The sequence below is a fragment of the Aspergillus brasiliensis genome (genome assembly GCF_001889945.1).
Source record: "Aspergillus brasiliensis CBS 101740 unplaced genomic scaffold ASPBRscaffold_16, whole genome shotgun sequence".
Lineage (NCBI taxonomy): Eukaryota > Fungi > Ascomycota > Eurotiomycetes > Eurotiales > Aspergillaceae > Aspergillus > Aspergillus brasiliensis.
This window is the reverse complement of record NW_027137457.1, coordinates 475,314-500,673: the sequence shown is the minus strand read 5'-3', so window position 1 is coordinate 500,673 and position 25,360 is coordinate 475,314. Positions and strand designations below refer to the sequence as shown.

The 25,360-nt window shown below is 54.1% G+C and overlaps 2 protein-coding genes across 2 annotated transcripts; both read left to right on the top strand.

The window, feature by feature from the left end:
• Nucleotides 1-1,747: 1,747 nt before the first annotated feature.
• On the top strand, nucleotides 1,748-20,912 carry lah (involucrin repeat protein; the record flags this gene model as incomplete). Its single annotated transcript, XM_067628673.1, has 3 exons — nucleotides 1,748-7,204; nucleotides 7,333-18,888; nucleotides 18,991-20,912. 3 exons carry the CDS (start codon nucleotides 1,748-1,750, stop codon nucleotides 20,518-20,520), a joined length of 18,543 nt encoding a protein of 6,180 aa, XP_067474704.1. The 3' UTR covers nucleotides 20,521-20,912.
• Nucleotides 20,913-21,716: 804 nt separating this feature from the next.
• ASPBRDRAFT_135716 (magnesium transporter CorA family protein) lies at nucleotides 21,717-24,629 on the top strand (the record flags this gene model as incomplete). The annotated part of the gene is made up of 4 exons (XM_067618720.1): nucleotides 21,717-22,126; nucleotides 22,206-24,230; nucleotides 24,293-24,495; nucleotides 24,559-24,629. The coding sequence occupies 4 exons, from the start codon at nucleotides 21,717-21,719 to the stop codon at nucleotides 24,627-24,629; spliced, it is 2,709 nt and encodes a 902-aa protein (XP_067474703.1).
• Between the last annotated feature and the right edge of the window lie 731 nt (nucleotides 24,630-25,360).

Below are 25,360 nucleotides of genomic sequence, written 5' to 3'. Positions count from 1 at the left end.
TTGTCGAGGTGGTCGGGTGATCGCTTACTTGGTAGAACCAATACACCTGGCGGATGAGCTAGCTATCTAATTTTGCTATTGAGGAGATGTCTATTCCTGGATTTATTCGAGCGAGCTGGGGTTTCATGCAGCTTTGACCATTTGAACCATCCGAGCAAGTGCCACAAAAATAAAGGCGAAAAAAATCTTTACATGTCCCCTTGACGAGTATCTTTATTTCCTGAGACGTAGATAGATATTATGGGTCCAATGTTGTTGTTGTCGTTGTCGTTGTTGTTATGGTTTCAGTCAAAGGAAGCTGCATGGCTGTGGTTAAAGAGGTAGTATGTCGTGCATGCAGATGTTGGACGTATGTAGTCAGTAAAGTTCCTGCTGCTAGATAAACCAACTTCCTTGCTTCAATCGGGATTGAGAACAGCAATTATAGATTATTCTTGTTCCGTAAGCATAGTAGTCTGATTCTCCTAAGTTAACTATGAACTGATCCGGTTATGCTTATGCACGAGGGTTGTGCTTTTTGAGTGTTAGGAGAGTATAGCGAGATCTTGAAATGTACTCAGTAGGCATGAGTGCGTAAAAGGAAGTCAGCTCAGCTCAGCTCAGCTTAGGATGGGACGATATGACGTATCAGCTATGGAAGAGGAAGTTACAATGATGAAGGTTAGAATGAATCGTGGTCCAGCCAGCCTCTTCCATGGGCCCCGGCACGTGCCCGGGAACTCCCCGGCCACCTCCCCCAGCCTCACCGCGAGTTTTCTTCATTTCCTTCCGATTCCTTCATAGGAAAATAATGGAAGATCGAGAGAAGGGCTTGGAGTGTGCCATGACCCTCTCTCTGACGAACTAACTTCTTGTAACTAACCAACTACTGTACGGAGTAAGTAACTACATCCTCACCATCTCCAGTTTCATCTTGCCCTTCAAATCCGAAATGAATGAATGCTGCCATCACCCACCACCCGCCCGCATCTGATCGATCGAAAACATACCCCACATTCCTTGTTATGTTTTAGCACATCCCAGATTCATTATCATCATCTCATCTCATACATCTTCGTATATCATTTCTTCAATCGGGATCCTTTCATGGTCTCATACTTACCACTGTGTAACTACTATCTTTTGGGGGGTGATTAGATTATTAACCCATCCCGAAACTCACGGACTCCCTCCCTCGTTGCTCGTCCGTCCATCGTGCCCCATCCTGGTCCATCACGCTAAAGCTGTTAGTGGCAGATTTTCTGGAGCAACCGAGCGCTTGCCAGCCCGCCTCTTTTTCTTCTTGCTGCTTTAGCCTTTGTGTTGCTGAAGGCTGAAGGCTGACCGTGGTTCTCTCCAGCTTGGGGGACCCTCCGACTTCCCGAGAAAAAAAGAACCACGGTTCACTTGTTTACTTTCCTCCGCCCGTCGCAAAAACAACGCCGCCGATCTATACCCGCCCGCCTCTTTCTTTTCTCATCTTCATCCATCATCAATCAATCTCTCCCGTTCACCTCTCTCCCTTACGCCATCTACGCCTCGCTAATACGGTCTTTCCTTTTACCCACTTAACGACCCTGTTACGATTGTACGATATTTTTTTTTTTTTTTTTTTTACTTTCTAAATCAATTTTTCCGATCCTTTCACTCTCCTTTCTTTCTCAATCACTTCACTGCTTGGTTCGATTGCTCAATTAGGCGACCGCGTCTACCCTCTATTCCACATGGTTGCCTGAGTCGCTAGAGCTTTGATCGCTCTCTGCCCACCATGTTCAAAGCCCTTTTGGGCGGGGGTCGCTCGTCGTCTGATGTCCGCAGCTCTTCCAGCTCCAAGAGTAGCAGCCGTCGCAGAACAGACTCGAAATCTTCGACAGTAAGCCGCAAGTCCTCACGGGGTGACGACCGTGATCGTGGCTTGGGTGATCTGTCCAACTACCGATCCTCTAGCAGCCGGAGTAAGCGTTATGCTCCAAGTCTGGCGGGGGAGTCGGTAGCCTCGAGCTATGCGACAGCCGACCAGGGCACCTCCATCGAACCCGATCGGGTGGTGATCGAGCGCGCGCCCCGGCGTCAAGACTCAAACGACACCACCGACCGTCGAGATCGATACCGAGACAATGGAGATGGAGAAGGGAAAAGCTCCCGCCGGCGTGAGCGAGCGCGATCGCCGAGTCGCGAGCGTGAGCGGATCCGGTCAGATCGCGACGATCGGAGCAGCGAGACCACCTCTCATGAGCGTGATGGAGATCGCCGTGAACGACAACGTAGTCAGTCCGGCGATATGTATGCATCTCCAGTCACTACGGGCATGCCTCCTTCCTCTGGCCACTTCGCCGCCGCGAGTCCCCATACATACCCTCCAGTTACTGAGGCAATGCCAACTACTTCAATGCCCAGTCCGCCGCATGCAACCGCATTCTACGATCCTCATGTAACACAGCAGTTTCCTGGCCAGTTTCCGACATACGTTGCTGAGCCTTACATACCGCCAAACCCTGCAGGAGAAGCAGCCGACTACTACGGCGATCAGGGACAGTCTGTCCAAGACCAGCCTGGGGTCCGACCGAAGCCTCCGCTGGTTGCCGCCAGCGACCAAGCGCACCTAATGACAGCATCGCCCACAGCAAACCCGCCGCCCGAGCCAAGTAGCATGGGTCAGGTTGGCGCTGCAGCGGCCTATTTCATGGATGATGCTGAGTTGGGAATGGAACAGCCTGAAGAACCACCATCTGTTTCCGCGCCGAAGCCACCAAAACCGTCAAGACCGCCGCGACCTTCTGTACAGACAGCTGGGATCTCTAGCCCACCTGCTGTCGCCACTGCAACGACAATATCAGGAGCCGAGGCCACTGATTCCCCGGGGCACACTATCTCGGAATCCCCTGCAACCTATGTGCCGCCTACCGCATCGAGCCCTCCGAAGCCTCCCCATCCCCATGTAGGGGGTGCTGCATTTGGCGCAGCCGCCGCCGCTACCGCCGGTGCAGCGGCCGGTTATATGATGAGCCATCACCATCAGTCCGCCAGCGCTGACCATTCCGCCCAGTACACGATGCAAAACTACGAAGAGGTAAGCCCGGCCTACCCGGCCTACCCGGAAACCCCGGCGTTTCCCCCTCAGCAGAACATGGCGCCCTTTGCTGCAGGACCTGCGGCAGCAGCGGCAGCGGCGGGATACGCAGCGAGTCCGCTCCACCCCGATCATGCTGCAGTATACCATGGTGCTCCATTCCAATCCGGAAGCTTGGCTTTTCAACAACGTCAACAAGGCCCCTTGGACAAGTTCATCAACTTCTGGAAGGACCCAGAAGGCGTCGGCATGTTCGAAGATTATACGGAAACCATCGGGATTTGTAAATATTGTTTCGAGCCCGGCACGACATCTCAAGACGCACCTCGCAAGCACAACCATAAACCTCGCCGTCGCTCTGCTGATCGGTACAGTAATGGATCGCGCGTTGATAAAGCAAGTCGGTACTCATCGTCGGAGGACGAAGGAAGGTGTCGCACAAGGTCGTCGAGAAACTCATGGTTGCCTGGGCTTCTCGGTGGATATGCGGTGAAATCGATTTTCAGTAGTAAGGAGTTCGACGAGTCTTATAGCGTTCGAACGGGTGAGGTGGCAAGCTCTCGGCATTCGATTCACGAGAGCGAGGGCGCCTCCACAGCTGGTCGCCGAAGCCAGACCTCACGCGGCGTCTACAGACGGTCCCATCGGAGCCGGTCGCGGGAACATACCGATCACAGCTCCTATCACTCGGACTCGAAACTTAGCAGATATGAAGGATCTCGACTACGGTCCCGGTCTCGCTCCCGCTCCTCATCTAGAAGTCAGCGACATGCTGCCCTGAGGAATGCGGCCCTGGGCGTGGCTGTTGGATCAGCGACCGCGTCAGTATACGGATCCCGCCATCGAAGCAGGAGCCGCAGTACATCTTCGAGGGGAAGGAGGTCTAGAAAGACATCTTCTTCTGATGAATCTTTTGTGGATATCTCAAGACCGGCCAGAAAGACTGTCGGCAGTGGCTTCAGTTCGTTCTTCACTGCTTCATCCGAGAACCGTCGCAAGCGTCGGACCAAAAGGCGCAAGAGCATCTTCTCGTTCAGCAACAACAATTCTTCCTCGTCATCACTCGATGCGGATCTGGCGTTCGGATCTGGATACACGAAACGCCAGTCAGGTAAGTCTAACAGGCGAAGCAAGAAGAAAGCGGATACAGATGTGGATGCTGCATTACTGGGTCTAGGCGCAGCCGCCACAGCACTGGCCGCATCATCCCGTCGAGGAAACCGGCGCACTGGGGAGATCCTTGCCGGCAAAGAGTCTCGATCCGGTCGGTCTGATTACGAGTCGTCTGCTGCTAACGATGAGGGCTGGGAAGATCTTGACTCTGGTGACCAGTCCTCGTCAAGTGTCACCTCCGGCCTTGCGTTCGGCGAAAGCGGTCATTTCCCCAGCACTGACTCACATTCGTCTGATTCCGGAACATCGAGATGGCCCTGGAGATGGGGAACCAAGAAGTCCAAGAAGAAACAGAAGAAGAGAAGGTCTCGCTCCTCGGAGAACCGCTTCCCGGCAGAAACAGCGGTCGCAGCTGGTCTCGGCACGGCCGCCTTAGCATCTGCATACCACCGGGACTCAAAGGTCTCCAGTCATGATGCCGAGAGTAGTACTGGGAGCCTTCAACACGTGGCTCCTGTTCCCACTAGTGATCCTTCGCATTTCGACGCCATCAAGGTGTCATCTCAACCTCCTTCCCAGCCGACATTAGTCCGGCCAGGCCCTATTCCCCTGCAGCAACCACAGCCAGTGACACCGGTTTCGCAGGCGGTATACTCTTCCCAAGGAGAATCCATTCCTTCCTATAGCGCACCCAATGTTCCGTATACTCCTGAAAGTGCTTTCATGCCCTACGAAACCCCATCGACAAGCGATAGGTGGAACCAGAGGTCCGCAGACTATGCCGAGCGAAGTGATATCTCCTCCAGAATCAATCGGGCACACCGGCGTAGTGACTCCTCCCCGGTCTTTCACGCAGAGCCCCTTGAAAGAATGTCAACGTCAAGCTTTAGACGCCGCTCGACGCTGAAAGACCAGGCCTCAGTCCAGTTTGACTTGACCGAGGAGCAGGCTAACAAGGAGCGACGTGCAAATCGTCTGGAAAGTTTGCGACGTGAGGCCGGTGCTGGCGAAGGAGTGCGACTCGTTGATAGAGAGCAAGAGATGGCGCTCCGGGATGCTGAGCGTCGAGCGAGCCAACAGAGAGAACGTGAATTTGGAAAGTCAAGGATCGAGGAAGAAAGTTCACGAAGAGGGAACGATTCATCGTCCTTGATGGGTGCCGCTGCCGTAGGAGCGTTAACTGGTGTTGCTGCTGCCACAGTGCTTTCTGGAAGAAGTTCGAACGATGATTCCGAGACCGCGAGCCAACGTCGGCACGAGGAGCGTCGTGAAAAGCGTCGAGCAGAGAGGCGCCGCGTCTCTGAATCAGAGTCTATCGCATCAAGTCTACCAATGTCGGACAGTGGACGAACCGTGACAGATGAGCGCTCGCAGATAGACCGTCTGCCAGAGGATGTGAGGCCCCGGCCATCCCGCCCACTTCCTCACGCAAAGCCCGTTTACGAGGACTACGCTCAATTTTTCGCCCCTGAAGAGCTACGGTACAGTCCTGATACTTACGCACGCCGGGAGCCTACCTCGATGCCAACCATTATCGAAGTAGAGCCTGCAACCGAACCTGCTGTTGTAACGGAGGAACCACACCCTGACTACAATGGTTTGCCGTGGCCTGTACCCGGACTAACGCTTACTGGGCCGACACCTCCCCACAGCCAGGTTGGCTCCGCCAGGGCGACGCCAATCATATTGATTCCTGAACGGCATGAAGAGGAGAACAAGTTTGAACGGCAAACAACCGGCTCACGGGTATCATGGGGTAAGCATGAGACGCACGAGTACGAAGTGCCCTCGACATCTTCCGAGCATGAATCTGTCGACCAAGATACGAGGGTCCCTGAGCACATTGAAGATGTTGAGCCTAGTATCGCAGACGCTGCACGGGAGATGCCGCCAAGCTCCTCTACCCAAACTGCAAGTAAGGGGGCAGCAAGCATGGTGGGCGCAGACATTGAGTTCGCGGCTGCACTTGCTGCTGCAACTGCAGCTGCAGGCTTTGACCCTTCGCTGGTAACGGATGATCCCACCTTCCATACCAGGAGCTCCCCCCCTACCACGGAGCCCAAGGTGCAGTTTGTGTCACCCTGGGAAGAAGCGTCTGTACCACGTACAGTGCCTCATGGATTCGTGGAAGGCGAAGTGGAAACGCCGGACGATGACGAGAACATTCAGATGGCACCGGAGTACCGCATCGAGGATGGACCCCTCTTTTCGGAGCCAGAACCTCGTACTGTTGAACAGCTCGCAAATGGGCCCCGGCAGTCCATTGCCCAAGAAGTTATCGAGCATCTCAGCCGCAGGAAAGAGCGTAACGTCAGCGACAGCCCCGCCATTCAGCCTGGCCCGGAGCCCGCCAGTAAGGGTGTTTCTGACATTCCCGTGGAAGTTCTTTCCATGCCCGGTGGTTTTGAGCCCGAAGAGTCAACAGAGGGGCTGGAAAAACCGAGAGTTCTGACCTCAACGCAAGAGCGCGACTCTCCGTCCTTCGTATCAGCGCCTGGAACCCAAGAGGATGGACCGTCACCAATGCGAGACACGCCCCAGCAGAGCAGCGGTGACATCGAGCCGAACGACGATGACATTGATCCATCCGCAATCGGGACTGATGGAGGTGAAGGGAAGAAGAAGCGACGGAAGAGACGTTCTAAGCGCGGTAGTAGCGACAACTTGGAAGATGCAGTTTCCATCACCTCTTCGCCCGCCAGGCTTGGAGAAAAGACGAAGGAGACAAAATCCGGCGGTTTCTTGAGCAATCTTTTTGGGTCAAGAGTTTCTGCACCGGTGGAAGACGAGGGGACATCCTTTGCCGATAAACATTCCTCTCGTGAAGTCCAATCGGAGATCGGGTCTGGACGTAGAGAGAGATCTTCACGGCGTCGGAGCTCCGGTCGAGGAGACGGGCTGGATGATGAGTCCCGGAAGCAGGATGACGAGGAGAATATTAACGTTGAACATTATAAGTCTAGCAGACAACGAAGGGAAGAGAGACGTCGACAAAGATACGAAGACATGATGGAATCTGGTAAATCGTCGGAGTTTGAGAAGGTATAGTTCTTGGTTGTCTTTCCCATTACCTGTAAAGTTTGACTTTGCCTTGGCTATTCCCATATTCGTTTGACAGTTCCCGTACAGTGCATATACTAAGGTTTTCTCTCTTCTTCTTCCATGTATAGGATCGAGAACAGTTGCAGAACGACGAACAACAGTCGTTTTTAGAGGAGGGCCCCGGAATGCCAGCCAAGGTAGACGAGGGTGATGCTCATCGTGGTGCTTCGGGGCGGCAGGATCCTGAGATCACAGGGCTGGGACTCGATGTCCTCGACTCCCGGCTACGGAGTCGCTCTGCATCGCCGCCTGCATCCGAGAAGACCGCTAACCCCGTGCCCACATCGCAAAGTAGACCGACCTCGCCTGAACTGGCCCGGTCCCAGGAAGAGAATCAAGGCGAACGATCCCGGCGGTCGTCTGTGTTGCGGTCAACCGAGTCCCCTACTGCCGTGCCACTGCACTTCCGTCGGCCACCAACTTCTCCTCGAGCCAACCGCTCTCCTTCCGTTTCTTCGGTCGTCGCTCCTTCCCCTGGCTCTCCAACTCAGAGCCGCCGCCGCCCAGCCTCTACCGAGTTCAAGAATTCTCGCGAAATTCGGCCCTTGTGGCTCGTCGAGCGCTTTGGTGCTAGCAAGTCGGAGCCTCACCCCGATGAGCCCCTCCCCTCTTTGCCTTCAAGCAAGACTTCTTCAGCAAACGCGTCTGTGGAGGACCTCGCAGCCCTGCCAGATGTGAAGCAGTGGGAAATGGTTGACCTGAGCGAACACGTTCAGGGGTCGCCCCGGGTTATGGCTGTAGAGACATCTGCTGCAGAGAACCAACCAAGCGATGAGGCCTCGTACGATTTCCTCGATTCTCAGCAAGGCACCCCAACCGCCGCTTCCTTCGGTCAAACTGCGCACCACCCCCCTTTGAGGAAGGAGAAGTTGAAATACGAGTTCCATTCACCCTCTGAGCTTTTGCAAGATATCAGCGTGCACCAGGAACTGCCACCGTCCCCTGAAATTGGCCCTCTCCCCTCAGCTGAAGGGTCTGCAGTTGGTGTGAAAGACGAGATGGCAAGTGAGCGCGTGGTAACTCTGCCATCGCTTCCTGAAATACGCCCGTCTACGCCTGAAGACAAAGTGCTTCTTGGCGAAGATGCGGCAGAGACTACACCAACACAGACACGGAATGATTTTGCGAAGCACGAAACCATTACTGATGTGGGATCTGGAGTTGATGCTGTTACAGGCCATGATGATATTCAACTCGACTCTCAGCGCTCAGAAGAGCAAGTTGCTCCAGAGAAGGGCCAGCGTATCGAGGAAGGTGAGCACATTGCTGAAACTACTGCAAGTGAAGCCATTCCAGTCCAGATTCCTACTTCAGATGTCGCGGCATCAGACAAAGATCGAACGATTGAGTCGGCGCATGAGAGCGCACCCGTAGGTGTTGCGACTATGGTAGGTACGGCCGTGGCAGCCGTTGCTGGCTCAGTAATGGGCAAGCCCGACCAAATTGAGGAACCACAACCTCGCGAAATCGATCAAGCCAAGGGCGAGATGGGTCTGCCTATGGAGCCAGACAACGTCCAAGCTGATGTCGCCTCTAATGAAAAAGAGTCTACGCCAGTTGTTGCTGGCACAGATTCTCAAGACGTGCCCAAGGATGTCGCACCTGCCCCGACCGTTGATGAACCAGTTCAAGGAGAGACGGGGACCAATACCTTTTCCACCACAGTAAATACTGGAGCGGAGACCAAGAAGCACGACCCGGAACAAGTCAGTGCTGAGCATGTGGCAGATGCTAGTCATTCGGTACCTGGAGATGCTAGCAAGGCCTTCGACGACATTGTTGAAATCCCAGCAGAACCACGCGTCGAGAGCGAGAGACAAGAAAACTCTGCGCCACATGAGAAAGCTGATGTGGAGTGTCCAGAAACTAGTGATGACCCAAAGATCGCCATTCAGTCTGAAGAACCCCAGGTGGATGTATTAACACCCGGAGAAGTCTCATCTGAAGCCAAAGAGGAATCAGCGGAGGCTGCTACAGGGGACATCAATCTCGGAACCCCTGAACTTACTCCAGCTAACACCGAAAAGCATGCTGGTGAATCCACACAGGATCAAGCCGAAGAATTAGGTGTCACTGGGCCTGAAGCGACATCCATCGAGGATACCCCCGCCGAGGTGGAAGAGCCGGAGAGAGAAAAGGCTCCTGTGGGGACGGACGCTGCTCAGGAAGTGCCAGCAAGCAACTTCGCTGGACCTACCGAGAGTAACGAAGGGCGATCCCTGCCCGAGAAGGCCCCTGAAGCCGAGTGTCAGGAGCCTGAGCCTATCAAGACCGAGGATGCTGTCATTAGCTCGGAGCCGCCAGCTGAAGCCACAGGTGATGCTATAAATGAGCCTCTCGATAGAGAAAGCGAAGAGCCTGTCGCGGATATATCTACGCCTTCGACGTCGAAAAAGAAGAAGAATAAGAAGAAGAAGAAGGGAAAGAGTGTTGACCTAGACAGTCCTGAGACTACCCCAGCTTCGGATGAGCCAACTAGATCACTGGAGGAGCAGAATGCAGAAAGCGCCACTGAACCCGCGATAACCGAGCAGGCCCCAGAGCCTGAAATCCAGGAGTCAGGGCTGGCCGAGCCTGCTGTCGTCTCTGAGGAGATAGCCACCGAGACAGCACCTCTGCCTACAGCAACTGAGGCTGGCACAGGACCTGACTTACAAGAGACTGCGCCCACTGAACAGCCTGCTGTGACAGCAGAACCGAACGGGGAGACCACCGCCGACCGTAGAGATGATGAAAAGCTAGCAGAGGTAGAGACACGAGAGTCAGTTTCAGTGGAGCAACCTGCCTTATCCGAAGGGCCTGGTGCGGAAATTGAGAAAGAAACTGAGCTTGCATCCCAAGAAGTTCCTACTCCAGGTGACATCGCAATCACAGATGAAGCTTCTGCAGAGATCAACAAGCCAACGGAACAGGACGCCCAAGAACCGCAACTGGTGGATCAAGCCATGCCTGAGGAGTCTCTAGCGAAGGCTGAAGGGTTAGACCATGCAAACCTAGCTTCAGCTGCTGAACAGCCTGCTGAGGCTACGCCTCAAGACATGCCTTCCGTGGAAGAGCCAAGCAGTCTACAAGAAGAATCTGTGTTACAGGTGCCCAAAAAAGAAGAGACAACCGCAATTCTCGAACCACAACCCGAGATCGGAGCAGAGTCTGCTGCTGACGCTGCAGAGTCTGTCGACGCCCCAGCCTCTTCCAAGAAGGCCAAGAAAAAGAAGAAGAAGAAGAGTAAAGGTGCATCCCAAGACCTGACCGCAGAAGAGGCCGCGAAGGCCGAGGATGCTAAGCCTTCTGAAGAATCTACAGCTGTGGACAAGACCGAGGTTGCTGAAGTGTCTGAGGGTCTAGAGGCAGCCCAGCTAGCCGAGGAGGCTATCGTTGAGCAGACGGCAGACACAAGCGAGCAACCCGAAGAAGTCGAGACTGAGAGACCCTTCGAGGGAGACACTACGGACAACAAAGCCGAGCCAATTGACGAGACTGTGACAACACAGGAGGCTACGGGTGTGGAGGAAGATAGCAAGCCCTCCGAAGAGGGTGTTGATATTGCGAAACAGACTAGTCAAGCTACTGCAGCTGAGCCGGACGTGTCTACGGCGGCTGATGTGTCCGAAACTTCACCGGCCGACAATATCCCCGTCCATGCTACAGAAACTACGGACGATACCAATAATTTCCAGTTGCCTGAGGAAACTGTAGCTCCTACTGAGTCTGATTCTGCTCAAATGGCGGCTCAGGATAATTCTGCAAACGTTGAAGAGCCAAACGAGAACGAGGTTCCGGCATTGGAGCATCAGCTTGAGGAACTACGTCCTAGCGCCGAGGCTGAAACTACAGTAGCGGAAGAGACTTCACAGGAGCTCATCATGAACAATGAAGCCGTTGAGTCCGAGCCACTTGAGACTAAGGACCCAGCAGAACAGCTGCAGCAAGACGAGACCCGAGAAGCCGACACCCAGGCGCAAGAGAAAGAACAGCCGTCTGAGGATAAGGAAGTAAAGGACGTCCCGGCGAACGAAGCCGAGTTGCAGAAAGCTGACACGGAACTTGAGGACTCACCTCCTCCTGCCGACTCAGTGAAAATGACTCCGGAGCCAGCTATAATCGAAGATAATTCTCAGGAAGTCCCCGAAGAACCAGAAGCCTCTCTGTCGCGCAAGAATAGCAAAAAGAAGAAGAAGAACAAGCGGAAGAGCGCCACCGCGACCTCACTAGAGACAGAGGCAACTGGGGATTCTCAGCCACCTTCGTCAGCTGAAGCTGTTTCTGAAGCTCAAGCTACTCCGGGACCTGAATTTGCTCCTGAGGAGGTCGCTATTGTCGAGGCTGGAGCTGCCCCTGAACCTGGCCCGGGACCTGAAGTTGCAGCCAATGCTGAAGCTGCATCCGAAACCGAAGCTACTCCTGCGACTGAAGCTGCTGCCGAGACTGAATCTGGCCTGGAAACTGAAGTTGCAGCCAAGGATGACGCCACTCCGGAAACCGTAGCTGCACCAGAACATGAACTTGCTCCGGAGACTGAACCTGCGGCCAAGACCGATACGGCGACTGAAACTGAAGCCGCGACCGTGAGTGAAACCGTACCCGAGTCAACTGTGACTGGCGACGAATCACCGGAATTGAAGCTGCCAGACGAGGCCTGCGATGGCAACAAAAAGTACTCAAGCCATGTGGCGGATACCGAGAGCAATGAATTGAAGTCTTCTGAGGGAGAAAAGCCTGAGCCAGGCGATTTGGCTGGGGAGACTCGAGAGCTCCAACCGGAAGAGCCAGTAGAGGAGCAGCCGAAGAAGAAGAACAAGAAAAAGAAGAAAAATCGCAAATCGACCGCCCTGGACGAAACCGAGCCTGAGCTTGAGCGTGAGCGTGAGCGTGAGCCCGAGCCCGAAGCTGAGCCTAAACAGCCCGAATCCAGTCAAGAAGACTCCGCCGAGTCCCCGCTCCTCCAAACAAGCGGTGAGCTGCCATCCGCCGCCCAGCAAAATAATGAGGCTTCCGAGGAAGTTGTAGCGGAGCCCCTCGCCGATGCCACTGTTAGCGACTCAACCCTGCCGGTGGAGCAGATTGAGGCCAATGATCAGGCACCACATGTGCCCGATCAATCGGCGGTCGAGCCGGCGCCTGAACTCCACCCTGAATCTGAAGCGGGGAGCTCTACACCGACTGGCAAAAAGAGCAAAAAGAACAAGAAGAAGCAGAGACAAAGCCTGCCTGCGACGCCTGACGAGAGCCTAGCACCTGTCGAGCCTTCCCTAGACAACACTGTCCCTGTGGTTGAACCTGCGGAACTTCCCGTCGCTGCCGAAGGTTCCGCCCCCACAGAGCACCAGCAAGAACAGGAAGAGACAGTCCTAGAGACACCACCCATCGGCGCAACCGAGCCCCCTGTAGAGCAAGCCACTGAGGCTCCTCCCATGACTGCTGCTCAGAAGAAGAAGGCGAAGAAGGAAAAGAAGAAGCAACAGAAGCAACAGGCTGAATCCGCTGACATTACGCCGGCGCCTGAACCAGAAGCTGTGGCCGTGCCCGAGGATGCTCCACCAGAAGACTTAGCTCCAGAGGAGCCACAGGTGGATCTTCCGACAAACGAAAACTTAGAGGGAAGCGAAGGGCTCGCGTCGGAGCAATCTAAGGATGCTCCTACCGGAGAAGAGACTCCTGCCATTACAATTGAAGTATCTTCGAGCGGTTTGTGTCAAGGTGCAACTGTACCTTCTGGAGATGACGGACCGGAGAATACGGAGTTTGCGGACACTGCAAAGAACCAGCATCCTGACCCGACGCGCACTGATGCTGAGCCACAGAATTTAGCGGATGGCGTATCGAAACCTGACGCTTATTCTACTGAGGACCAACCTCAGGATGCCGCTGAGACTGCAACTGAAACCCCGGATGCCGTTGATCCCGCACCTCTAGACGAGCCATCAAAAGATATCGCCGAGCCCACCGACTTACCAGAAGGGTATCCCCAGCCTAACGATGACGAGCCTGTAACTGAAGCACACCAGGCTCAAGAAGGCCAGGCAGGCGAGGCTGGTACTGCGGAGAATGACGCTTCGCCTGACAAGAATATCGATGTAGAACCAGCAGTCATTGAAGCCACAATACCACAGGATGATGTCGCTACAAGCGTAGAGGCCCCTACAGAGCAGGCTCCGGCAGGAATGGCTAGCATCAGCACACCAGAGCAGGGAAGAGCAGAACAAGATACAGCTGCTGACGCGGACCAAGAAGAGCCAGCTCAAGAAGATACTCTGCCTACATCTTCTACCAAGTCTAAGAAAGACAAGAAAAAGAAGAAGAAGCGTCAGTCCGTCTCTCTTGATGAGTCCCAGCCTGCGCTCGCGCAAGGAGATGATGGTAGCGAAGTCCTACCCGAGGCAGGCAGCGCGCCCACTGACACTCCTGAGGAAGTCAGTAGCTCTGTTGTGGCCGAGAAAAACGACACTTCTGAGAACAGTGTTCCAGAGCCGCCAGCAGACGAGCCCAGGGAACTTGGAAATGCCTCCAGTGAGCCGGCTGAACCTATTGAACCTGCTCAAGATACCCAGGAGCCCTCGAAATCCAAGAAGAAGGCGAAAAAAGACAAGAAAAAGCGAAAGTCCGTCTCTTTCGCAGATGAGGAATCAGCGCCACAACCAACTGAATCCAGCGATTCTGCGGCGGATGCATTCGGCGCTGGACAGCAGGATGATGAGCCCATGCCCACAGACGACGCACATGCTGAATTGAGCCAAGATTCTCATGATACTGGATTGAGACAGTCTCAGGAGGCTGAGCCTGCTTCGGAAGAGCCCACTGGAGAAGCACCTGTTGGAGAAAGGCTTGATTTACCAGACGAAGGCCAAGCCACTGTGATGGCTGCCAACGGTCTTGAAGATGCTGGGCAGCACCCATCCGAACCTGTGACTGAGGAGAGAATTGAGGGATCGGAGGAGCCGGCGACTCTATTGTCAAACGGAGTTGATTTCGCAGAGGAAACCCCGAATTCTAACTCGGTTGAAGATGCTCCCTTTACTTCCAAGGAAACAGCGGAAGAGAATGAACCAGAGGCAGTCACCATGACCACGGGAACCACGGAACAACTGCAGCCCGAAGCGAGTCCGGAGACCACTGATGCTCAGCCTTCTGCCAGAGAAGCTGATCCTCAGTCTGTGAATACAACTGCCGAACAGGATGGTGGCTCTTCCAAGTCCAAAAAGAAGAAGAAGAAGAAGAAGAAGAGCGTGACAGCAGACGCGAACGAAGATACTGGTGCAGATGACGGCCCAAGCGAGCCAGTTACGCCAATTGAACCCGGTACTCCTGCGGAACCTGAGCTATTTACTGAGTCTGAAACCCCAATCGAACCTCAAACGCCGCTCGAGCCTGAGGCTGCAGTTGAACCTGAGACCGTGGTTGAGCCCGAGACACCTGTCGATGCTACAGTCCCTGCCCTGCATGAATCCGAGGTAGTCGCTTCACAACCCGAAACCTCTGAGAAGGATGCCGCTCCCATGTCAGCCAAAGCGAAGAAGAAAGCAAAGAAAGACAAGAAGCGCCAGTCCAAGAATCTAGCCGATGCTACAGAGCCTGCTGATGAGACTCACCCTTCGAGCGACGCTCAAGCGCCCAGCGAAACGAAGACCGCGGAAAAATCGCTCGAAACGGCAAACATACCTGCTGAAGATGACGGTAAAGAAAATCAGTCCCACGGCACCGAACACCACGGCGAGAACGATAAAGATCTGATTTGGACTGATGACATGGTATCTCCGCAGGTAGAGCAAGAGCAAGCGACTTCTTCCGCTTATCCACTCCAACGCGAGCATGAGAAAAGCGAAGACGAACCAGTTTCCATTCCCTCCGATAAAGTACTCAAACCCATTGAGCTGGATGCCAATATCTCAAGCCAAGATAAACTTTTATCAGTCGATGAGCCGGAGGAATCGGGTGATGCACACGGAAAGCCAGACACGCAGCCCGCTGAAAGTAAGGTCAAGCTAGATGAGGGAACTGGGCAAATGTCAGTGGAGGAGCAAGGAGAGTCTAGCACCTACCGACATGTGGTCGAGGATGTTGCTCAGGATGTGGTAGAGGAGAAAGAGCAGGCGCCGGCTGAGGGCGCTGAGCAGGAAGATGAACAGACTTTCAAGAAGGAAGAGTTGCTTCGCATCAGTCCGGAAAAGGAGCAGGCGGATGAGGTTACGGAGACGCGTGTGGGAGAAGTCATACCCCCGGAAACTATGCAGCAAGGAGAGTCTGTTGAGGGAGCAGTTGAGATGGAAAATTCTGCAATCAACGTACCATCAAAGAAGAAGAGCAAAAAGGAAAAGAAGAAAAAGCGCCAGGCAGAAGAGGCAGCCAGCCAGGGCGAAACCGAACAGGGCGTGGCAGTCACGAGCCATGACGAAGCAACAGCTGCGGTTATTCCCGAAGACCTACCTGTGGAAACCGCTGCCCCAAGTACTGAACCAGGCTCTGACGAATCCATGATTCCAACTGTGCCGCCAATGAACGAGGAGCCAGCAGCAGACGATCTTGAAGCAGTTGCTCCTGCGGAGAGTCATGGAGAGGAATCTGGGCACCTAAATGAAGTGCCAGTTGAATCTAATCTCGATGCATGTGATCGGCATCTGGATATTAAAACCATTGTCCAGGCCGAGAAAGACATCCTTGAGGGGGATGTTCTTCCCGAAGACTTTACTCCGGAGGCTGCCGAAGGAGAAGCCGCAGTCGATGTTGCCGGGACCCTTGTAGAACCAGTTGCGAAGACGAAGAAAAACAAGAAGAAGAAGGGTCCCAGTCAGGGGAAAGAGGAGACTGAACATCAGGAGGTAATTGAGCCTGGTGCCGAGAGCGAAGTAGTGCCGGGCAATGAGCTGGTCGGTCAGAAGGGAGTGATGGAGACAACTTCCGAGCAGGCCCTTGAATCCACAGAGCATAAGAACAGTGTGGATGCCGTGCAAGATGGTGCAACCCTGAGTGAAAATGTTGATGAGCCGGCCGTTTCATCGGACAAGCCCCTAGAGCCAACATCAGAAGCCCCAGAAGGACTTACAATGGAGTCAGAGAAGTTCCCTCCAGACGACCTGGTCAGGAATGAAGACAATGTCACCTCGCCTGTCGCAGAAGCAACAGCTGACTTTCCGAGCGGCGTGGCCCAGCAGGAAACAAACAAGGAGGTAGTCCTCACTCGTAAAGAATCGAAGAAGAGAAAGAAGAAGGCGAAGAAGCAAGCTAGGGATGAGCAAAACAGTCCCACACTTGTACCAATTGAAGGGGCTGTTGCCGCAGACGAAGGCACGGTAGGGTGGACAGACACTCTTGATTCCACCAGCCCCCCTGTCGAGGAATCGGGTAATACCATCGATGATAAGCAACAGGACACTCCCACCGTGCAGGATGATGGAGAGAAGAAACAGCACCAAACCCCACAGATTGAGGAAGAGCCAGTCCGCAGCGCAGAAGAGTTTCAGGAGTCCCGAGAAGTGTCTACAGCAGAGAGACAAGATATGGTTGTCCAGCAGAGATTAGAAACGACCAATGCAGAACAGGATGCCGAGACACTGACAGAAAAGCATCATCTTGCGATGGCCGAAGAGCTGTCAGAGAAGCTTTGGGAACAGCCAGAAGCACCGGCTCCCTTAGCGAGGAAGCTATCCAAGAAGGAGCGCAGAAAGGCCAAGCAGAGGGCTGAGCAGGAGCTTGTAGAGGCGGAGGAAGAACAGCAGCCAGAGGTTGACGCTGGCGCTTCAGCGGACCCGAACCCAGTCCAGGAGCAAGTGACTGAAGCGCCAGACACGCTGGCTGCTGAACAAGCCAAAGTGGATGACGTCTCTCTAGGATTACACTCTGGGGAAGAAGAAGAGCAGCGTCAGATTATCCAAACTCTTGATGTCAAAGACCCAGAAGGTGAGCAACCCCACAAGAAGGATGCCACCAGTTTTCCACCACAGAAAACTGAGATCCCGGCTTGGGAGCAACGCGCACAAGATGATGACTCTTGGCCTATAATAGACTGGGAGAAAAGCGAAGTCGATGCTACCGGACGATCACCCGATTCCTCACCCGAAGCTCGTGCTGTCCCATTCGAGCCAGGCATTGCAGAATTTGATGAGAACGCAATCCCGGAAGGCGTAATCCGACATCCAAGCGCATCAGCTGCAGCAAGAAAATCGACAGCCGGAGCATCTCATCGAACCGAAAGCAACGTGATACAAGATCCGTCTGATGCAACTAATGTCCCCCCGGTTTCACCCTCTACGGCGCTCCACGTAGAACACTCTATCTACGGAAAGTCTAGCAGCGAATCCCTCGGCTTAGAGTCGCAGACGCAGAGCAAGGTCGCCAGCATCTTTCCTGAATTAGAGCGGGGTTTTTTCCGTCGACCAGCTCTAATTGAGCCGTCCGAGTCAGCAAAAGATGGGGCCGAGGAAGAGACTATTGACAAGGAAGCGATCCGCGACAGCGCGATAGTCTTGGAGGCGCCCATCACTACGACCGATTCCCCTTCGTCGGGGCAGGACGATGCCAAAACTGCTACGGAACCTACTCAAGTAGATGAGACTAGACAGCCGGAGACTGGACTGCACTCTTCACCGAACGAGCCTACAATCGAGGTTGAAGCTGATACTTCGTACAACGTATCTGTGCTTTCGGACGGACCGGAAGAGGATACCAGACAAATTGACATACGGTGGGAAGAGCAAAAGGACAAGGAGTCTCCCGGGGAGGTTGAAGCTGAAACCGCAGAGTCCAGCCCTTCTTCCCACCACGAGGCTCCACTATACGCACCGTCGCCTGTGCATGAGCGACAATCGGTACTCGTCCGGTCTGGATCCCCATCTGGTAGAGAGATTGGTCCACAAACGTCGCGCTCCAGCCCAACTTGTGAGCTACGGCGCAGCCCATCGATACACGGACGACACAACCACCCGCGGCGGCCGTGGTCGTTGGAGGTCGATCAGAATTCTCAGCCACGCACACCCTCGCCGCAGCCGACAGGTGTGGATCGAGAGGCAGTCTCACCGCCGCGGACACCATTGCAGACCATCGAGGAGGATGAGCCAAGGGGTCGAACGGAGCGATCCACCGGCTCAAGAACCGTGGGTCACGGACGCGGCACGCCCCGTCTGGAGATGAAGCCCGAACATGTGCTTCCTCGCCTCGTAACCCCGACCCGGAAGTTTACCGACAATGCGTTAGCCCGTCAGGCCTGGCCGACACCGGACAAGGAGACGCCATTTGACGAGAATGCGGATGTCGAGGTCAAGAAGCGTCGGCCTGACAGTCGGCTGGTGGACGGTAGATGGCCGGCTGAGGTGCTCAAGACGCCGGAACAAGACAAGCCAATTCTGCGACCCAGCAGCAGCATCCGAGGGTTCAATAGCATGCACAACATGACGCCGAACCTCGAGCAGACGCCAACTCCACGATCGCTGCGACGCAGTCATCGCAACGCCAGCGGAGATTTGCGGGCGGCAGCCACTCAGGCGCAGGAGAGCGACGACCAATCAGAGCCCAAGCCCCAGCCTCCCGCTTCTTCAGCCTCGGACCTCAACCTCGAGCGCATCGCCTCTTCTTCCTCCTACGACCCCGTCACCGATAAGGGCAAGCGTCCCCTACGTAATATGACGGACGTTTATGTAAGTAGTATTAGTTGATCTCTTCCTAACTTCTTTGCAATGGTCTGTTCGTCGTTATTGAAAGGTATGAGTCGGCTAACCGATCGTCTGTTTACTATGTAGGAGGGTTGGGGTGAGACGCCCAGCTCGCCCCGGTCGCCTAGCCGACCGCCCAGCGTTCGGCACCGTCGAAGTATGCAACACCTCCAAGAACTCGAATCTCGTCTCGACCGTCTCATTTCGGAAAATCGCCTTCTCGCCGCTGCTCGTGAGGAAGCTGAAGATAAACTCCGCAAGACTACCGTCGCCCGACGCAAGAGTGATCATGCCCTCAACAGCCGCGATGCCGATTTGCGGGACAGAGATGCGGAAGTGGAACAATTGAAGAGCTCGCTGGAGTGGTTGCAGAAAGAAGTAGCCCGACTGACCGAGGAAAATACGGGGCTCACGGCGACCACCTCCAACCTCACTGCCACTCATGCGCAGGAAGTTCAAGTCATGCAGGAGACGTTCGATCGCCAAGTGGATGAATTGCGCTCGGAGAACCAACAATTGTCGGCGGAGATGCACGATCGGGTGCGACAAGAAGTGGAAATGGCGTTGGCCCAGAAGGATATGGAGCTACGACGGCTGCGGGAGGAACTGGAGAATGCTCGTGACAAGGTGAAGCAACTGCAGCAACAGATCGCGGCAGCCATGCAGGACGACGTCTTGGTCTTCCGTGACGAGGATTACTTCGATGCTGCTTGCCAGAAGCTATGTGGTCATGTACAGCAATGGGTCCTCCGTTTCTCCAAACATTCTGACCATCGTCGCTGCCGCAAGCTCAGCGATCTGCAAGATGAAAAGATTGCCGACCGATTCGACAACGCTATCCTGGACGGTTCCGACGCAGACACCTACCTCGCCGACCGGGTTCGTCGTCGTGATGTATTCATGTCTGTTGTCATGACCATGGTATGGGAATTTATCTTCACACGATACCTGTTCGGCATGGATCGCGAGCAACGGCAGAAGCTCAAATCCCTGGAGAAACAACTGGCCGACATTGGTCCACGCAGTGCTATCCATCGGTGGCGCGCCACTACCCTAACTCTGCTCTCGAAACGGCCAACCTTTTCGAAGCAGCGTGAGAGCGACACCGAGGCTGTCGCTCTGGAGATCTTTGACACTCTGTCGCGCCTCCTCCCGCCACCTACCAATGTCGAGGCCCAGCTTCTAGACTCGCTCCGCAAGGTGCTCCGTGTCGCGGTCCACCTGTCGATCGAGATGCGCACACAGCTGGCAGAATACATTATGCTACCACCACTGCAGCCGGAATATGACACCAATGGTGATCTTGCTCGCCAGGTCTACTTCAACGCCTCCTTGATGAATGAGCGCAGCGGAGAGACCACGTCCAATGAAGAGCTAGAAACACAGCAAGCGGTAGTACGAGTTGTTCTGTTCCCATTGGTGGTGAAAAAGGGCAATGACCGGGGAGAAGGTGACGATGAAGTGGTCGTCTGCCCGGCCCAAGTGCTCATTGCCAGACCCAACAAGGACAAGAAAGTGACGAAGATGCTCAGCGGCGATCGCATGTCCCTGGATGCCACGAGATCGGTCCACAGCGTCGCCCCGTCGTCAACCATGGACATGAGCAATGTGATCTGATGCGTCACACTCAGATCCGAACTTGTCTCATGCTCTACGGAGGACGCGACTGTGCACACTTTGCCGGGAGTCTGATCCATCCTGCTCCGCGGGTCGTTATGGTTTTGTTTATTCTTTCTTATTGATTAGCACGGGAGGCGTCAGGACGGATGGATGGATGGATGATGGGAGCCGGAAAACAAAAACGGTTCGAAAATGGTAATGAATAATGCTTGGAAGGCTACTTGGAGCGTTTGCTATGCTTTCAAATATATCCCCTGTTTGGTGCCTTTGATTTTTTTTTCTTTCTATTTATTCTCTTTCATAATTTCTCATTTCTTGTCTCATATTGATGATGTCTATGATGATGCCCAATATCTAGAGCTGACGATATGACGGCCTTGATTACTATTTTGATGTTATTCCTTTCACTATCCCATGTTGTCGATGTAACCGATTGTGGTGTGTCTAATATGTATGACTGTATGTAGTATGATTACAATGAGACCATTGAAGGCTCTGAGGGAGACAAAGACAGACTTTTCGTATTCAGTTTTTGGGGAGCTAAAATCATCGGTGAGCCAGTGATGTCATCACCTGACCGGGTGGGCCTTAAAGCGGGTGATATGGCCGGGCAGGGGGACTGGAAGCTCTCAAGTTCTGGAACTCTCTCTTCCTCCCATCTTCCCCCACTCCCATCGTGCTATTCAATCTCTGGACTTCTTTTGACAGAAGAGGTCCTTTCGTGTGGCTTCTCCACTCTCATCCCCATCTGACTCCCCCATCGTGTACTACATACTCATCTTCTCCGGTTGATGGAGCTCAACCCTTGCCGTTCGAAGTGCCTCATGTCCCACCACGCCTCGCCCGTCGCTCGCCGATCTCCAATCGCTCTGCGCCCTGGGTCCCGATGAATTGTCCCTGACCACACTGAGCCCTACTAGGCTGGTTGACACTGCATACCCGACAACCTTGCGTCTTGGACTACCTTTTTTATTATCGTCATCATTACTCTCATTCTTATCGCTGCAGTCATTCCTCGGTGTCGACCCCGTGCATGGTGCTGTTGAACCGTATCTACTTTCTACTAGCTACACACTTATCGCCTTGGGCAGTGGAACCCATTGAGATAAGGAATTGGGAGAAATTACCCAATTTTTCGGCCGATCATCGTGCATGCAGCATCCGCGGCCCCGAGGCCCTTGTTCCAGATCACAATGCAGCCTTCACCGTCAACTCCGCATCAGACCGCTCCCAGCCCCAGCAAACCCTCCCGACACAGTAGTCGATTAGCCGATGACTTCCAGTCAGCAACTACGCGTGGCTACGAGACTCCTGGTTCGGATCGGAAGCAGGACGATGGCGCAGGAAGCAGATCAGGTACCACGGTCAAATCTGCCAAACGGAAAAAACCCCGTCATCGAAAGCGTCGTCATCGCCGCCAGTCCTTTCTCGGCGGCGCAGAGGATACTCATCCGGCCGTTCCTCATGCCTCGATTCCCGACGCAGGAGAGGATATTAGCATGATGGCCGATCAGGCTAAGCCTCAAGCTGCGCTGCCGTTCTATAAACTGGGTAGGGATCTCAGCAGTACTAGTTTGGAGAGTGAAGCTTTGCTGGATCATCGGTATGTTATTCACTTCATTTGCAGTCAGTACTGGGTCTCCTTCTTGTTCTTCTGTAGCTGATGTGTGTGTTCTATATAGCCATCAACCGTCTATGCGGCCGCGGAGAGATAGTCGTCTCGCCCAATCCTACCGTCCGGGTTCCTCGACCACCCCTTTTCGTCCCATCGAGTCGGGATCCCAGACCCTACCGTCCGCGGCCAGATCATATCGAGTGGATAATGATAGTGGCGGAGAAGAAGAAGTAAACGATCGTACCCCGTTGATGCCACCACCCTCTGGTCATAGTCCTAGCTTGGCTCGGTACGGGACCGACTTTCGGACAAGCCCGCTGTCATTCCACCAGCGACGACCTGCGTCCAGTCGTTCGAGTTCTTCTCGATGCTCGCCTCGTGCCATACCGAGTCCCAAGTTTGCCGAACAACAAGATCGTGATTATGACATCAACAACCCCCCGTCAATGCCAACATCACCCAAGCTCGGGCCTGAGATGAACTATGACGATGCAGTGGTCACCGGGGCGGAGTTCGACTTCTCGCTGGCCAAGTCGATTGACAACCGCATGGAACAACTGGCTCGCTCCCATGATGTGTTGATCGACGTAGATGGGACCAATAATCGTCCCACGCAGTCACCCGGGTCGTCGCCGACGTCGCCACAGATGCCCCAGGAGCGTCTGCGTCGTCGCACCACCTTCCCGGCTGAGGAAGATGTCTGCTTCCCAACGGAGGAGGTTTCCGAAATTGCCGAAGAAGACGCACAGAGGGCGGCCAGAGAAGGCCACCGCCGGCGGCGACGGCTTAGGGAATGGCCAGATCTATCCGTTTTGGAAGATTGGAGCCGCCAGGAGAAGGAAGAGCGTTCAGGTGCCTATCGCGCGAAGAAGATTAGCGAGCCTATGCTTGTTGAGGGTCGTCTTCGTCCACAGTACCGACTGTGGCGACGCGAAGAGGAGGAAGCTCCTTACCGATTCACATACTTCAACGAAGAATTCCAGAGTACTATCCACGCCCAGACCATCTCCGAGCTATGCCAACCTGGTGGTAGTTTCCGCGAGCTTTTTATCCCAGATCCTCCGGAGTTAGATGTTTCGTCTGATGAAGATGAGTCGGAGCCTGAGCACCATCAAAAGAATGACACAACGGACCACAGCAATCATAGCCGTCAACCCAGCGGCAACGTATCCCGGGTCATGTCGCCGAACGGTAACAGTCACGGCGCGAATGGCAACGGTATCCATAATCACAGCAATCACCAGGGCGCTCCCGGGACTCAACGGCACCAGCCCCGGACGTCAATCATCAGTGAGGCTGTCACCGAGGCACGCACATCGGCGGAAGCATCGCCTATGCGCAAACCGGCGCAACCGAAACCCAAGCGGTATGGGCCTCGACCAACGTTTTGGCTTGATGTTCTTTGCCCAACCGACGCAGAGATGCGAGTGCTCTCCAAATCTTTTGGTATCCATGCCCTGACGACTGAGGACATCATGATGCAGGAGGCGCGTGAGAAGGTCGAGCTGTTCCGAAACTATTACTTCGTCAATTACCGCACCTTTGAGCAAGACCCCAACAGCGAAACCTATCTCGAGCCTGTGAACATGTATGTTGTAGTGTTCCGGGAAGGTGTGCTGTCCTTCCACTTCTCGCAGACGCCACATCCGGCGAATGTACGCAGACGAATCCGTCAGCTGATGGATTATCTTATCCTCAGCTCTGACTGGATCTCGTATGCTCTTATTGATGACATCACGGACGTGTTTGGCCCCTTGATTCAGGCCATTGAGGACGAGGTCGACGAGATCGATGAAAAGATCATGCAGATGCATGCGGATGAGCGAGGGATGGGGACCAACAAGGAAGAAGATAATCAGAGCGTGACCACGTCTTTGGCCCCCGGTGAGATGCTGCGGCGCGTGGGCGTGTGCCGCAAGAAGGTGATGGGGATGTACCGCCTTTTGAGCAACAAGGCAGACGTTGTCAAGGGCTTCGCCAAGCGATGCAACGAGCAATGGGAAGTGGCGCCCAAGTCCGAGATTGGTCTCTACCTAGGCGATATACAAGACCACATCATGACGATGACTAGCAGTTTGACCTACTATGAAACGTACGTGCGATCAATTCTTTTAGGATGAACATTAGATGGCTAACGTGACTACTGTGCTGTAGTCTTCTGTCGCGTGCGCATTCCAACTACCTGGCGCAGATCAACATCCTGATGAACGAGCGGCAGGAACAGACGGCAGATGTGTTGGGGAAGTTGACGGTGCTGGGAACGATTGTCCTGCCGCTGAACATTATCTGTGGTATGTGGGGGATGAACGTCAAGGTGCCGGGTCAGGATGTTGATAGTTTGTCGTGGTTTTGGTCGAGTAAGTGTCTCTCTCTTCTACATTCGTTGAGGATGTTGTGGCTAATTGTGAGTGTCTGTTTAGTTACGGCGGGACTGGTTCTCTTCGCCATTGCGTCGTTCTACATTGCGAAACGAGTGTATAAGATTGTCTAGTCTAGAAGATGGTTGGCATCACATGCTGCAATGTGATGCCAGGCAGCTTTGATTTTGCTGCGTTCATTATCAACTTCCTGTTTACTTGCTCTTTTTGGCTAGCACAATGGGGTTGCATTGGGAGGTTTGGCGTGATGAGAGATTTCTTTATTCTTCGCAATACCTTGGATCCTGGTTACTGCGTCTTTCCTTCCATCTATCTCAGTGTATATTAAGGCCAAGATGATAGAGAGAGGGTCGTATATAGCATGTGAAAAGGGGGAAATGCAACCCTTTCCCCTTAGAAACTTCTGATCACTGGTAAAAAGCTTAAAGAAAGTTCGTCGGAATCAGCAACAAACCTGCTTGGGAAGAGGTTCGTTCCGCGTCTCGAATGTCTTTCTCCGGGGATGAGATGAAGTCATGATGATTCCCCCGGTCGGAGGGATGTTCCGTATTGTCCCGTATTGTCGGGAAGGACGTTTGCAGCTGGTAAAGTTACCTAACTGCGATGTCACCGCGGGTATTAATTACCTCCGGGCAAATTGGCAATGGCGGTGGATTCCTGAGGAATCCCGTTTGAGGATTGATTATTCTTAGCTCGAAACTCGAAACAAACCATCCAGCAATAATACGACGTACCTGGACTTACTTCATCGTCATCATCAACGCTGCTCCATCCCATCCTCTACCTACTTTATTCCTCTCTTTTCTCTCTTCTTTCCGCACCCCCCCCCCCCCCCCCCCCCCCC